The sequence below is a fragment of the Trichechus manatus genome, unplaced genomic scaffold (genome assembly GCF_000243295.1).
Source record: "Trichechus manatus latirostris isolate Lorelei unplaced genomic scaffold, TriManLat1.0 scaffold00052, whole genome shotgun sequence".
NCBI classification, from domain to species: domain Eukaryota; kingdom Metazoa; phylum Chordata; class Mammalia; order Sirenia; family Trichechidae; genus Trichechus; species Trichechus manatus.
In genome coordinates this window covers 12,392,996-12,406,658 of record NW_004443988.1, presented here as the reverse complement: position 1 = coordinate 12,406,658, position 13,663 = coordinate 12,392,996, and the positions used below count along the sequence as shown (strand labels likewise).

Below are 13,663 nucleotides of genomic sequence, written 5' to 3'. Positions count from 1 at the left end.
TACATCTGGGTTCTCAATTCTGTTCCGTTGGTCAATGTATCTGTCGTTGTACCAGTACCAGGCTGTTTTGACTACTGTAGCTGTATAGTAGATTCTGAGGTCAGGTAGTGTGAGTCCTCCTACTTTATTCTTCTTCAATAGGACTTTACTTATCCAGGGCTTCTTCTCTTTCCATAGAAAGTTAATGATTAGTTTTTCCATCTCTTTAAAGAATGTTGTTGGTATTTGGATCAGGATTGTATTGTATTTGTAAATTGCTTCGGGTAGAATTGTCATTTTCACAATGCTGAGTCTACCTATCCATGAGCATGGTATGTTTTTCCATTTATGTAGATCCCTTTGGGTTTCTTGCAGTAGTGTTTTATAGTTTTCTCTGTATAGGTCTTTTATATCCCTGGTTAGATTTATTCCTGAGTATTTTATTTTTTTAGGGTCTATTATAAATGGTATTGTTTTCCTGATTTCCTTTTCATTGTTCTCTTTATTGGTGTATAGGAATCCAACTGATTTTTGTATGTTTATCTTGTATCCTGCTGATTTTTTCTATTAGTTCCAGTAGTTTTCCTGGGAGTCTTTAGGGTTTTCTATGTATAGTATCATATCATCCACAAACAGGGACAGTTTAACTTCTTCATTACCAGTTTGGATGCCCTTTTTCTTTTTATTGCCTTATTGCTGTAGCTAGGACTTCCAGCACAATGTTAAATAGGAGTCCACCTGGCATCTTTGCCACTACAAAACTTGACTGGAGAAGTGATGCTGGCCGTTGTAGAGCAAGACGGCTTCTTGATGGAATCTAAATCAGCCCTATCTCTGCTGGCTGTAGTTTGAATCATTCAAAGACACTGCCCATCCCTGTAGAGAAATAAAAATGGCCCAAGGCAGTCCCCCAGCCTGGGGAAGGTAGGCTTAGGGGTGGTTGTGTTTGCCAGACCCCTGCAAAGCATGTCTGTTCTATCCTCCTCCTACTTGACCACCAGCGCCCCTTCCAGTTCCTCAGAGGTGATTACTTTCCTTGCATTGTTATCACTGAACCCACTGCATGGAGCAACCAGGGCTAGCTCTGATGGAAGCATTCCATCCACGTGCACACAGCACAAACTCAGCAAACGCCTGTCTTTGCAGCTTCAGGAGCTTCAGTGAGCTCCCCATGCTCCTGCCCACTCTCCTCTGCCAGGGACCCACTCCAGCTGTCGATGGCTGTGTGTTGGGTCCACCCACCTCCCCCAGCTGCAAGTGATATTTGCCCCCCTTTCTCAGGGCTTCCTTCTCCTTCCAATTGTCCATTTTTCTTTGTAAAATAAATCAAAGCCAGGTCCCTCCAGAGGCAGCTGGGAGCCAGCTGGCATTACTAGTTGATGGATGAAATTGTTCCCACTCCGCTGGCAGGACCAGCCTGCCCCCTTGCTGCATGCTGGACTGGTTTACTCTTAACACTCTATTCAGCTGAAAGTGAATGGACGACTCGACCAAGAGGAATTTAAAAGGCTTTGGAAGCGCCTTGTCAACTGCCAGGTATGTGACATGTTCTTTTTAGGCTAACTCTTGTTCAGACCAGTTTAGTAAATATTTGCAGAACGAAACCAGTTGCAGTAGAGTTGACTCTGACTCATGGCGACCTCATGTGTGTCAGAGTAGAACTGTGCTCCATAGGGTTTTCAGTGACTGGTTTTTAGGAAGTAGATCTCCAGGCCCTTGTTTCAAGGTGCCTCTGGGGGGACTCAAACTTCCAACCTTTTGGTTAGTAGCTGAGTGCATTAGCCATTTGCACCACTTATTGTGTTCCCAATCTTGCACCCAGAGTTGAGGGGCATGAAAGAAGAGGACACCTCATGCCTACCCTCAAGGAGAGCCCACATTTTGTTAGGAAAGGCATGCATGCAACACTAGGAAGCACAGGGCGATGCCCGATTAAGTGGCAGGAGAGGAATGCTTTAGGAGTTTGGAGGAGAAAGAAGTCACTGTGGACTGTAGCTAAAACTGCCAGCTAGCATTCCCCTCCTTGTTTCTCCCACGGTCCATTGCAACATCCCCCTATCTGCTAGCTGGTCTCTTCCCCCTTCCAATCCATCTGCCAGAACCATCTGTCAAGCACACAGATGTGATCTGTGGCCTCAGTGGCTCCCCATTGATCTCAAAAGAGTCTAAACTTCTCAGAGTGGCACACGGGCCCCTCCAAGTTGAAGTCTAGGAGAAGCTCTTTCTCTCATCCCACTTGCTCCTTCAGACCGCAGCCACAAGGCCCCCACTATTGTCACTAAGTGCATGCCATTGTTCCTTCTGGCCTGCCCTTCACCTCTCCTTTCCCCCATTCTAAGACGTGTCAGTGGCCACCTACTCTGAGACCCAGCCTCCCCCGAGGGTCCAGCTCACCCCCAGGACCCAGTCAGTTCCCTCCCCTCTGGTTCCTAACATGTGAACCCACATCTGTCAGGCATTCCACACTGGGTTGTCTTATTTTTTGTAATTGTAAATAACATCTGCCTGTTCATAGTGGAAAATAGAAAATAAAAATAGGCAACAAAAAAAAATTAAGAAAGAAAACATGATCTTGCTAACTAAAAAATACTATTAACACCAAGTGAATATTCTTCAGAATTTGTCCTATAATATGTGCATGTGCACAAGCAGGTTCATACACACATACACATATTTAAAAAAAGCATAACCTGTTTTTAAAAAAATAACTTACCAATATGTCAAATATCTAGCTATGTCACTATTTCTACATCGTTTTTAAAGACTGAATAAAATGCCAGGATGTATTACCTACTCTCTGACTTGGGTCACTAAGTTCACTGCCCCACCCTGTGATGGCTGACCTGTCCACCTTCCATTAGATTGCAGGGTCCTCCATTGTATTCATCATCTTTCCTCAATGCCTTCCATAGGGTCTAGCTCACAAATACTGAGTAAAAGAACAAACAAATGAATTACTGAATGAATGAGTGAATACCTCTTTGAAAACACTCCAGGTCTTTCTTTATATCCATTGTCTCGGTTATCTGATGCTGCTATAACAGAAATACCACAAGTGGATGGCTCTTACAAAGAGAAATTTATTCTCTCGCAGTCTAGTAGGCTACAAGTCCAAATTCAGGGCATCAGCTCCAGGGGAAGGCTTTCTCTCTCTGTCAGCTCTGGAAGAAGGTCCTTGTCATCAATCTTCCCCTGGTCAAGGAGCTTCTCAGGTGCAGGGACCCAGGGTCCAAAGGACACACTCTGCTACCTGTGCTGCTTTCTTGGTAGTACGTGGTCCCCAACTCTCTGCTCCTTCCCTTTCATCTTTTGTAAGAAAAAAGGTGGTGCAGGCCACACTCCAGGGAAACTCCTTTTACACTGGATCAGGGATGTGACCTTAGTAAGGGTGTTACATCCCACCCTAATCCTCTTTAACATAATCTAACCTTGCCTCATTAACCACAAGCAAAGATTAGGACTTACAACACATGGGAAAATTACCATCACAAAAAGAAGGACAACCACACAATACTGGGAATCATGGCCTAACCAACTTGACACATATTTTGGGCGGGACTCAGTTCAATCCAGGACACCCACCAAGAGCCAAATAAGCTAGGAAAAGTCCTCAAACTGCCATTTCACAGTAATTGTCTCCCACAGTCAGCCTTGGTCACACACCTGCTTGTGAGGTATTATGCCTTAGATCAGCTCCTATGGGATAGCTATGGGTAGACCAAATTTAGGAGTCCTGAGTTCAGTCCAAGTCCCTGAGTGGTACAAATGAACCAAAAGGCTGGAGGTTTGAGTCCACCCAGTGGTGCCTTGGAAGAAAGACCTGGCGATCTACTTCCGAAAAATCGGCCATTGAAAATCCTGTGGAGCACAGTTCTACTCTGACACACATGGGGTCTCCATGACTCAGAGTCAACTTGACAGCAACCGTTTTTTCTGGGAGTTCAGTCCAGCCTACGACACTTATGTGTATAATCCAAGGCTCGGTATTCACCTACCATAGCACCAGTTTCCTCATCTGTGAAGTAGGGATGATGATCAGGACTACAGTAAGAATTAGTTAGAGGTGGAAAAATCCCCTATAAATGTGACAGCTGCTTTGTACAGGAGCGGGGTGTTACTGTTACTATATCTTGCAGCTGGGCTTGGATCCATGATGCAGTTCTGTGCAGAGCACTTTCCTAAGCACTTTATAAACTGTTACTTAATCCTCCCGACAGACCTCTGAGGCAGGCACTGTAATTAGCCCTAAGCTGCAGTTGGGGAAACTGGGCCTAGAGACTTAGTATCTTGCCCAATGTTACATGGCTGGTAAATAATCAAATAGGATTTAAACCCAAGCAGTTTGATGGTAAAGTCTGTGCTCTTAACTGCTACCGTTTACAAATTCTCCTCTAGAGAGCTCTGTACCTCCCTCAAAAGCAGCAAGGTGCCCTATGTGTCAAATTCAAGGTGCCCAGTCTAGGGGGTGGAGATGAGGAGAGGAGAGAAGGGTGGGGAAGCCACAGGCCTGGGGAGAGGAAGCCACAGCCCCACAGGCTGGCGGCCAGGATGTTTGACTCTAGCGGGTATAACCCACACCTGCCTTCCCCACTCCTCAGCTCTGCTGCCCTGACTACCTCTGAGCGGGGTCTCACCCACATTCTAATGAAGTAACCTCCAGGGATGGAAAAGGGACTTCCAGGACCTCCCTGGCTTCAGGTGGGCAAGGGACTCACACAGGCTTCTTGCATCTTTTCCCACATCAGGATGTTTTCCAGAACACTCAGAAGAGCTCTGGGGTTCTCCTAAGCTCAGATCTGTGGAAGGCCATAGAGAATGCAGGTAAAAGGGGGCCTTTGAGCTGTGGGGATTGGGGGCTGTGGAGTGTGTGTGTGTTGCCCCCATCCCCCTGGCATGCTGTAGGCAAGGCTGGTGCAGCAATGCTGGTCAGTCAGGAGAGAGAAGAGCAGCAGCATCCGTGTCCATGTCCTCCCCTGGGTTACATTGACCTCTGTGGGTCTCCACGGCTCTGGGCACACACCATCCTCCCCCGCCTGAGTTCTTGTGTGCCAGTCGTTTCCTAATTGCCTTTTCTCCTTGGCCCAGCTCTAATTGTGAGAAAACAGCCCCCCATGACTGATAAACTACCAGAAATGAAGCTCACCTTAGATATGAATCCATCTCAGCATCTGGGCCCATCTGGGTTAAATACCTACTAGCAGACTGATGCTTTCTCTTTACAGGAGGTTTGGGGGCTAAATTAAATCAAACGGCATCTGTCTGCTTCAAGTAGAAAGAGAGGTTTCAGTCCTGGGTTAATGATAATAATACCTTAGGGTCTGTAAGTTATTTGTTTGTTCTGTCCATGGTATATTTAACATTCTTTGCCAACACCATAATTCAGAGGCCTTGATTCTTCTTCTGTCTTCCTTATTCATTGTGCAGCTTTCACATGCATATGAGGTGACTGAAAATACCATGGCTTGGATCAGGCACACCTTAGTCCTCAAGGTGACATCTTTGCTTTTTAAAGAGGTCTTTCGCAACAGATTTGCCTAAAGCAATGTGTTGTTTGATTTCTTGACTGCTGCTTCCAGGGGTGTTGATTGTGGATTCAAGTGAAATGACTTCCTTGACAACTTCAATACTTTCTCCGTATATCATGATGTTGCTTATTGGTCCAGTTGTGAGGATTTTTGTTTTCTTTATGTTGAGGTGTAATCCATACCGAGGGCTATAGTCTTTGATCTTCATCAGTAAGTGCTTCAAGTCCTCTTCACTTCCAGCAAACAAGGTTGTATCACCTGCATATCTCAGGCTGTTGATGAGTTTTCCTCCAATCCTGATGCCACATTCTTCTTCATATAGTCCCGCTTCTTAGATTATTTGCTCAGCATACAGATTGAATAAGTACGGTGAAAGGATACAACCCTGACGCACACTTTTCCTGATTTTAAACCACTCAATATCCCCTTGTCCTGTTCAAATGACTGCCTCTTGATCTGTGTACAGGTTCCTCATGAGCACAATTAAGTGTTCTGGAATTCCCATTCTTCACAATGTTATCCACAATGTGTTATGATCCACACAGTTGAATGCCTTTGCATAGTCAATAAAACACAGGTAAATATCTTTCTGGTATGCTCTCCTTTCAACCAAGATCCATCTGGCATCAGTAATGATATCCCTTGTTCCATGTCGTCTTCCTAATCCAGCTTGAATTTCTGGCAGTTCCCTGTCCATGCACTGCTGCAAACATATTTGAATTATCTTTTTTTTTTTTTTAATTGTTGTCGTTTGAATGAAGTTTACATTTCAAGTTAGTCTCCCATACAAAAATTTATACATACATTGTTATGTGACCTAATTGCTTTCCCCATACTGTGACAGCACACTCCTCCTTTCCATCCCTGATTCCCCATGTCCATTCAACCAGCTCCTAACCCTCTCTGCCTTCCCATCTCACCTCCAGACAGAAACTGCCCGTTTAGTCTCTTGTATCTACTTGAGCTAAGAAGCACACTCCTCACGAGTATCACTTTATGTCCCACGGTCCAGTCCAATCCCTGTCTGAAGAGTTGGCCTCGGAAATTGTTTTAGTTCTGGGCTGATAGAGAATCCAGGGGCCATGCTTTCCAGGGTTCCTCCAGTCTCAGTCAGACCATTAAGTCTGGTCTTCTTACTAGAATTTTCTGTACCCCACTTTTCTCCTGCTCCATCAGGAACACTCTGTTGTGTTCCCTGTCAGGGCGGTCACTGGTGGTAACCGGGCACCATCTAGTTCTTCTGGTCCGCATTTGAATTATCTTTAGCAAAATTTTACTTGTGTGTGATGTTAATGATATTGTTTGATAATTTCCACATTCAGTTGGATCACCTTCCTCGGGATGGGCACAAATATGGATCTCTTCCAATTGGTTGGCCAGGTAGCTGTCTTCCAAATTTCTTGGCATAGATGAGTGATCACCTACAGCACTGCATTTATTTGTCGAAACATCTCAATTGGTATTCTGTCAATTTCTGCAGCCTTCTTTTTCGCCAGTGCAGATCAAACTTCTTCCTCCTTCTTTCAATACCATTTGAATTCATGTTTTCTTAATTCTTCAGGAGAAATCTAATGGTTTCAGGTCACATGGAACCCTCAGGCCACTGGGCTTTCCCCCTTTATTGATGGTTTGGCTTGCAAGGTTCCACTCACTCAAGAGAGCTTGTAGTCCCGATCCTTTGGCAGTCTGGAGTGGCCCCTGTGTGCTTCCCTGGAGCTCATAACTAGACATGCAAGATGACAAAGCCCAAAGAGGGTAAGGCACCTGTCTCCTGTGCACGTGAGGCGACCTTCTGAGTTCTGGTCTCTTCTCTGAGGAGCATCCTCTTCCCTGGATGACCAACCTTAAAGACTGACCCATCTCTTCCAGAGACCTCACCTACCCACACAGGCAGTGTCCACACATAAACCCACACACAGTCATGGGGGAAGGAAGCAAGATTGTTTACAAGGTCACCAGCTGAGAGCGATCTGACAGAGGTAGGACTGGAAGGAAATTCCAGGTGTCCTGGCAGCTCCCATCCCACATGGGAATGATCAGATGATTGTGAAGGCTGAGTGTCTCCAGAAAAACAGCTTGTGTCTTGAGTGTCTTAAGTTGGTCTGTGACTGGACATCGGAGCAGTTTTCCTGGAGTCTAGCAGCCAGCAAGAAAGAAAAGACCAGAGCATCTTGGGTGGGCTGGCCGCCAAGACAGGCTCAGTCGGAAATCGTGGTGGGAAGCCCACTAGGTCTTCTGAACAGGTCTCTCAAACCTTGTGAGGCAGAGGACTACATCCCACCCTGCCTCCTCCTGCTCACTAACTCGCCCTGTGTCCTCAGATTTCCTTGCTGGGATCTCCGTCAGCAGAGAGCTGATGGATCTCATGAACCTCCGGTACAGCGACAGTGCTGGCAGGGTCAGCTTCCCAAGCCTGGTCTGCCTCCTGATATGACTTGAAGCCATGGCAAGTAAGTGTCACCTGGGGAGGAGAATGCCGACATCCTGAAAACCTTCGCAATGACCAAAGGACACAGGGGGGACCGTGAGCACACTGCTGCTCCAAGCCTGGGCGAGGCCTCAGTAGTAGGTGCGCTGGGAGTCCTGCGTGAGGACCTTTGCTCCTAGAGAAGGACAGCACCAACTGTAGCATAAAATAAAGCAGGAGGCTCATATCTCCAGCTGCCCTTCTGCACCCTTTCTCCCCAGGACGTCTCCTTCTCTCTATTCTTCATCACACTATCCAGCCCCTCTCTCAGGAAAAGGGTTACTTTAAATCACTGTGTTTCCTTTCCCAGCTGTGTTTATAGTTTAAACCTACTCTGTAATCCCACAATGGAAGATTTTGGTCTCTGGCGAAGGAATTTCACAGACAAGTGAATAGATGGGCAGGAGCCCTTTGCCACAGCTCTAGAAATCCAACTATGTAGGCCAGAGGCTTTGACACTTTTTAGCTACATAACCCTTTGTTTGAAATTAAATCTTATGTGAAACCCCAGACCATGATATGGCTCAAAATGGAGCTGCTGTGCTGAGGTAGAGCTGGGAGCCCCGAATCCCACCTCTTAACCCTTGCACCACCCTCTGCCATGAGCTCCTCTGCAAACCCCGATGGCTCTGCGGAACACAGTCTGAAAACCAATGAAATGAGACAATCGATAGAGATGGAGAGACTAGAGCCCTGGGTGGGAAAAAGAGAAGTCTGAGGCACAAGCTTTGCCCCTAGAGAGCTCTCAGTTGGACAATGGAGGTCCCCTAACTTGTGAATGTGAAATATTTAGAGAAGGCTATACCCCCCTCCAACCCTCAGGCCGAGGGTAGAGAGAGTCAAAGTGTAAGGAAACTAGAAGAGGAAGAGGGGCGTATGGGCCCAAGTAATCACAGAGAGGTGCTCTGAGGAGGTAAGCAAGGATGGGTGGAGCTTGGCTGGAAAGAAAAGCGGAGGGGAGGCCAAGCGGAGTCATTGGAGAGTGAGGGGGTGATTTACTCAGAATAGCCACATTTGCTTTTCTCTTCGTGTGGGCCCAGGCCTGCCTCCCTTGTCCTGATTCCTCTCCTCAGTCAGTGAAACCTTTTTTTCCTTCTTTACCTCAGAGGCTTTCCGTAAACTTTCCAAGGATGGGAAAGGACTCTACCTGACAGAAATGGAGGTGAGCTGCCTTCCTCTCCCAGGGCAGGGCACAGCCCCAGGCCGCCTCTCCTAGCATGATTCCAGGGGGTGTTTTTCTCCCTGAGGATACTGAGCCATCATCAAAGGCCAGCCAAGCTGCTGGCCCCTGCCTCCAATTATTGCCTTTGTGTATTGCTGGCTGCCAAGTCTGCTTTAGGATCTTGGCAGACAGGTTTTATTTTTTTCCAATAGCTAATAAAGCAGAGGATAGTGTGGGAGTCATAATCTCAAGAGGGAATTGAAGAACAGCCCAGTAAGCTCACTGTAAATTAAACTTACTCCCACTGGGTTTTGGAAAGAGCCTCCTGACCTGGTCAGCTGGTTAACGTCAGAAATACTTACCTTTCTTTAGCCAAGTATTCAGGGAGTAGCAAAAGAGGTGCTGTGGTGGGGAGCTGAGACCTCCTTCTTGGGTTGGAACTGGCTGGAAAGGGGTGATGAGACCGGACTGAGCATTCTGGGGGAGGAGGTGCCATTAGCACTGCTCTGTATTAACCTAACATGCATTGGTTATAATGATGACAAGTATCCTTGGGTAGCACAAATGGTTAAGTGCTCGACTACTAGCTGAAAGGTTGGGGTTTGAACCCACCCAGAGATGCCTTGGAAGACAGGCCTGGTAATCTACTTCTAAATGGTCACAGCCTTGAAAATCCTATGGAGCGGTTCTACTCTGCACTCATGGGGTCACCATGATTGGAATTGACTCAACAGCAACTAAAAACAACAACATACTGATGATGCTTATTTCTCAGTGGACGAACCTCGTCATGTACAGCTGAGACAAGAAGCAGAGCAGACCCTACAGTGCAGGTAAGAAATGGCTTTGGAATCACTTTCTCCTAGTAGCATAATTCTGCTTCTCCTCCAGGAACTGCCCACAGGGAGCTGGGAGATGGTGTTCCAGGGATTACAGAGCCCTTATGCATGTGGGCCAAGGCCCAGGTGCTCAGGGCCCTGAGGATCAAGGCCAATGCTGCAGATTTCATCCAGGCCACGTGGACCAGTGGGCATTCATGGAAGGGTGTAGCCTGAAAGTTGCAAAGAGAAAACGTGACCATTCATCTCAAGAAAGGCTAATATGTGGGGCCATAGAAACGGTCAGGCATTAGGGAGAGAAGAGTTGAGTCTGACTCTGGCTTTACCACTACTTCACTATGCAGCTTTGGGCAAATCATGGACATCTTGAGGCATTAGCGTCTATACCTCTAGCGTAAGTGTGCTGAAAAGTTAACACCCCTCTCATATTTTCTCTGCATGTTTATTTTCATGGAACAGACCCTAGAATTACAAAGTCCACACCCCAGCAGCTGTAGCAGAAGCCCTGACAGAGTCTGCTAGAACTCCTCCAGGACTGGGGAGCTCAATAATTTGTGCTTCCCATTGTTGGAGTGATCCATTTGCTAGGCATTCTTTATCTGGAGGTAATAACGTACTCTTAAATTTTCCTTCCTTGCTTCTAGCTCTGTTCTCTGGAGCACTGTAGAAAGAAAGACTGGACATGTCAGGCTTTCAAATATTGAGGAGAACTTTGCTCCACTGCCCAAAAGCTTTCTTCTTCAGTTTTCCCTGTCAATTCTTATCTAGGATCTCTTTAGGATATTCTCTATATGTCAATATCTCTTTGGAGTGTATAGCTCTCCATGCAGTAGCCCTATGATCAGCACCCTCTGGGACCCATTTCTCTGCATTATTTTTGTAAACAGCATTTACTTAATATCCTGATCATGTACTTTGAAATCAAGAGACAAACACTACCTTCATAAAGAAATAATATTTTGGTATAAATATTTCCTGATGAACTTTTGCTGCTTCCTAATGATCACAAGTCAATAAGCGTTGCAGAGATAATAGTTACTTTGATTCAACTATTTTTTTGAAGTCAACTTTCATTCTTTTTAAAGAAATAGGGCATGTCATAGTTTCTAGTTTTCTGGTACTTAGTACAGTCTGCATGATTTCCAATACCAAGAATGATTCTTCAATTGTATCTTTAAACTAATTCAGCATGCAGGGCCTAAGGGCTTGAACTTTTTGAAATAACTGGATTCTTCTTCACTAGCTTTTCTCCTGGATAGCGTCCCAATTCCCTCTTAATTTTTTTGCCCTTCCTGATTTGAAGATTATATAAGAAGGAAGTATAATATAAGATTCATGGTTAGGTGTTTTGGTCTCTTTATTAATGCCCACCATCATTCCTAAGATTGTCCTCCTTCCTTTCATCCATCACTGTATTAGAACATTATCTGCTCAATATTGGCTCATGGTTTGCTTTGCAGAATTGGAGTCAGGAAAGAGAGAAGGTTCTGCCTCCAAATCCACAAACCCACTCTCATCTGTCACCATCTCCTCCGTTTCCTCTAGTTACACTAGAGGATATGTTCCTCTGTGGGCGTTATAGATCCATTACCTTCCACCTTCTCAAGGGCCCGATTAAAAGACTTTCTGTCTTCTGAATATTAAACTTCTCTCTTTCTTTTGGATTCTTCCAATCCCTATTTAAACATGCCCATCTTTTAAATTTCCTCCATCTTATATTCCCTTCCAGCTGCAACTCCATCTCTCTCCTCCCTTTACAGCTAAACTTCATAGAAGAGCTATCTGCCTCCAGGTCCTCACTTTCCACTCTCCCCTAAACTACTTCTACTTGTATATCTCAGTCATCATCTCTATCCCTGACTCTTCACTGGCAACTTATCTGATTTTCCTTTGTGTACTCATATATCCTCAAATCAATTCCCTGCAACCTGAGAACACTTTGTGTGTGTGTGCGTGCACGCACACATGTGCGCATTACGTGAAAGTTTACGGAGCAAATTAGATTCCCATTCGATAGTTTGTACATAAAGTGTTTGATGGCCTTAGCTTCATTCCCCACAATGTGTCGATACTCTCCCCATTTCTGTCCTGGGTTTCCCGTTTCCTTTTGTCCTGATTTTCTACCCCTTCCTGCCTTCTCATCTTTGCTTTTGGGAAAATATTGCCCTTTTGATCTCTTATAATTGATTGAAGAAACATGTTCCTCTTGGGTGTTATTTTTTTATTTTATGGGCTTGTCTATGCTTTGGCTGGAAGGTGGTCTCTGGGAATGACTTCAGTTCCAGTCAGAAGGGTGTCTTAGGGCCATGGTCCCAGGGGTTCTTCCACTCTCTGTCAGACCAGTAAGTCTGGTCTTTTTTGTGAATTTGATTTTTTGTTCTTCGTTTTCTACCACTCCGTCCGGGACCCTCTGTTGTAATCCCATCTAGTTCTGGTCTCTGGTTTGGGTAGGCTGTGGCTTATGTGGTCCATCAGTCCTTTGGACTAATTGCTCCCTGGAGTCTTTGTTTTTTTCACTCTCCTTTGCTCCAGACTGGCAGAGACCAATAGCTGTATCTTAGATGGTCACTTGCAAGCTTTTAAGACCCCAGATGCTACTCACCAAAGTAGGATGCAAAACATTGTCTTTAGGAATCATGTTGTGCCAACTGACATAGATGTCCACCGAGTCTATGATCCTTTGCCCTCTAGCCTGGGAACTTCATCCCACGAGGTATTTAGTCATGTCTAAGAGGTTTCACTGATTGTTCCACTTGTGTGCTCTACTGTCTATATTAATATATGAGGAGTACCTACAGTCATATATTTAGAAATTTCCACCACCAAACGCGTATCAGCTGGTGGGTGTGCTCCCTTACACGCTCCCACATCTGTTGGCATATCTACGTATCAATTTGTAACTTATTGTTTGTTAATACTATTGTTGCAAGATTGTCTATTCTATAGTAGTTATTGTAGTTGTCCTTTATTCCTGCATTGCTCTCAGTGTCCTCTCTTGCTTTGGTCATGTTGTACTGACTTCTTCCATATGTGTATTGTCTTTCCCTTCAGCAATATTAACACATGTCTTCTATCTATTTGGTATATTTTCCTCCCTCCCCCTCCCATTCCTGGTAACCATCAAAGAATTATTTTTTTCTGTGTGTAAACCTTGCGTTGTTACTTTATAATAGAGATCTCATACAAAATTTGTCCTTTTGTGATTGACTTATTTCAGTTAGTATACCCATTGCCATCGAGTTGATTCTGACTCATAGTGACCCTATAGGACAGAGTACCTACAGAGAACCGCATAATGTCCTCCAAATTCGTCCGTGTTGTGAGATGTTTTGCAGATTCATCATTCTTAATCGTTGAGTAGTATTCCATTGTGTGTATGTATCGCAGTTTGTTAATCCATTCATCTGTTGATGGGCACTTAGGTTGCTTCCACCTTTTTGCTATTGTCTATTCATGTCACAGCCTTTATTTCTTTAGGGTATATACCTAGGAGTGGGATTGTTGAATCACATGATATTCTTATTTCTAGCTTTTTGAGAAATGCCATACCATTTTCTATAGTGGTTGTGCCATTTTGCATTCCCACCAGCAGTGCATAAGAGTTCCAATCTCCCTGCAACCTCTTTAACATTTGTTATTCTCTGGGTTTTTTGTTTGTTTGGTTGGTTTTTTTTTTTTTTTTTTTTTTTTT

At 45.0% G+C, this 13,663-nt stretch overlaps 1 protein-coding gene across 1 annotated transcript in view; it reads left to right on the top strand.

Annotated features, from left to right (window-relative positions):
* The window catches only part of CAPN13 (calpain 13), a 139,137-nt gene that overhangs the window by 88,351 nt on the left and 37,123 nt on the right, over positions 1 to 13,663 (top strand). The window contains 4 exon segments of the mRNA XM_023732400.1: positions 1,447 to 1,515; positions 4,725 to 4,800; positions 7,826 to 7,954; positions 9,078 to 9,133. Of these exon segments, the coding sequence (XP_023588168.1) occupies positions 1,447 to 1,515; positions 4,725 to 4,800; positions 7,826 to 7,954; positions 9,078 to 9,133 (330 nt within the window).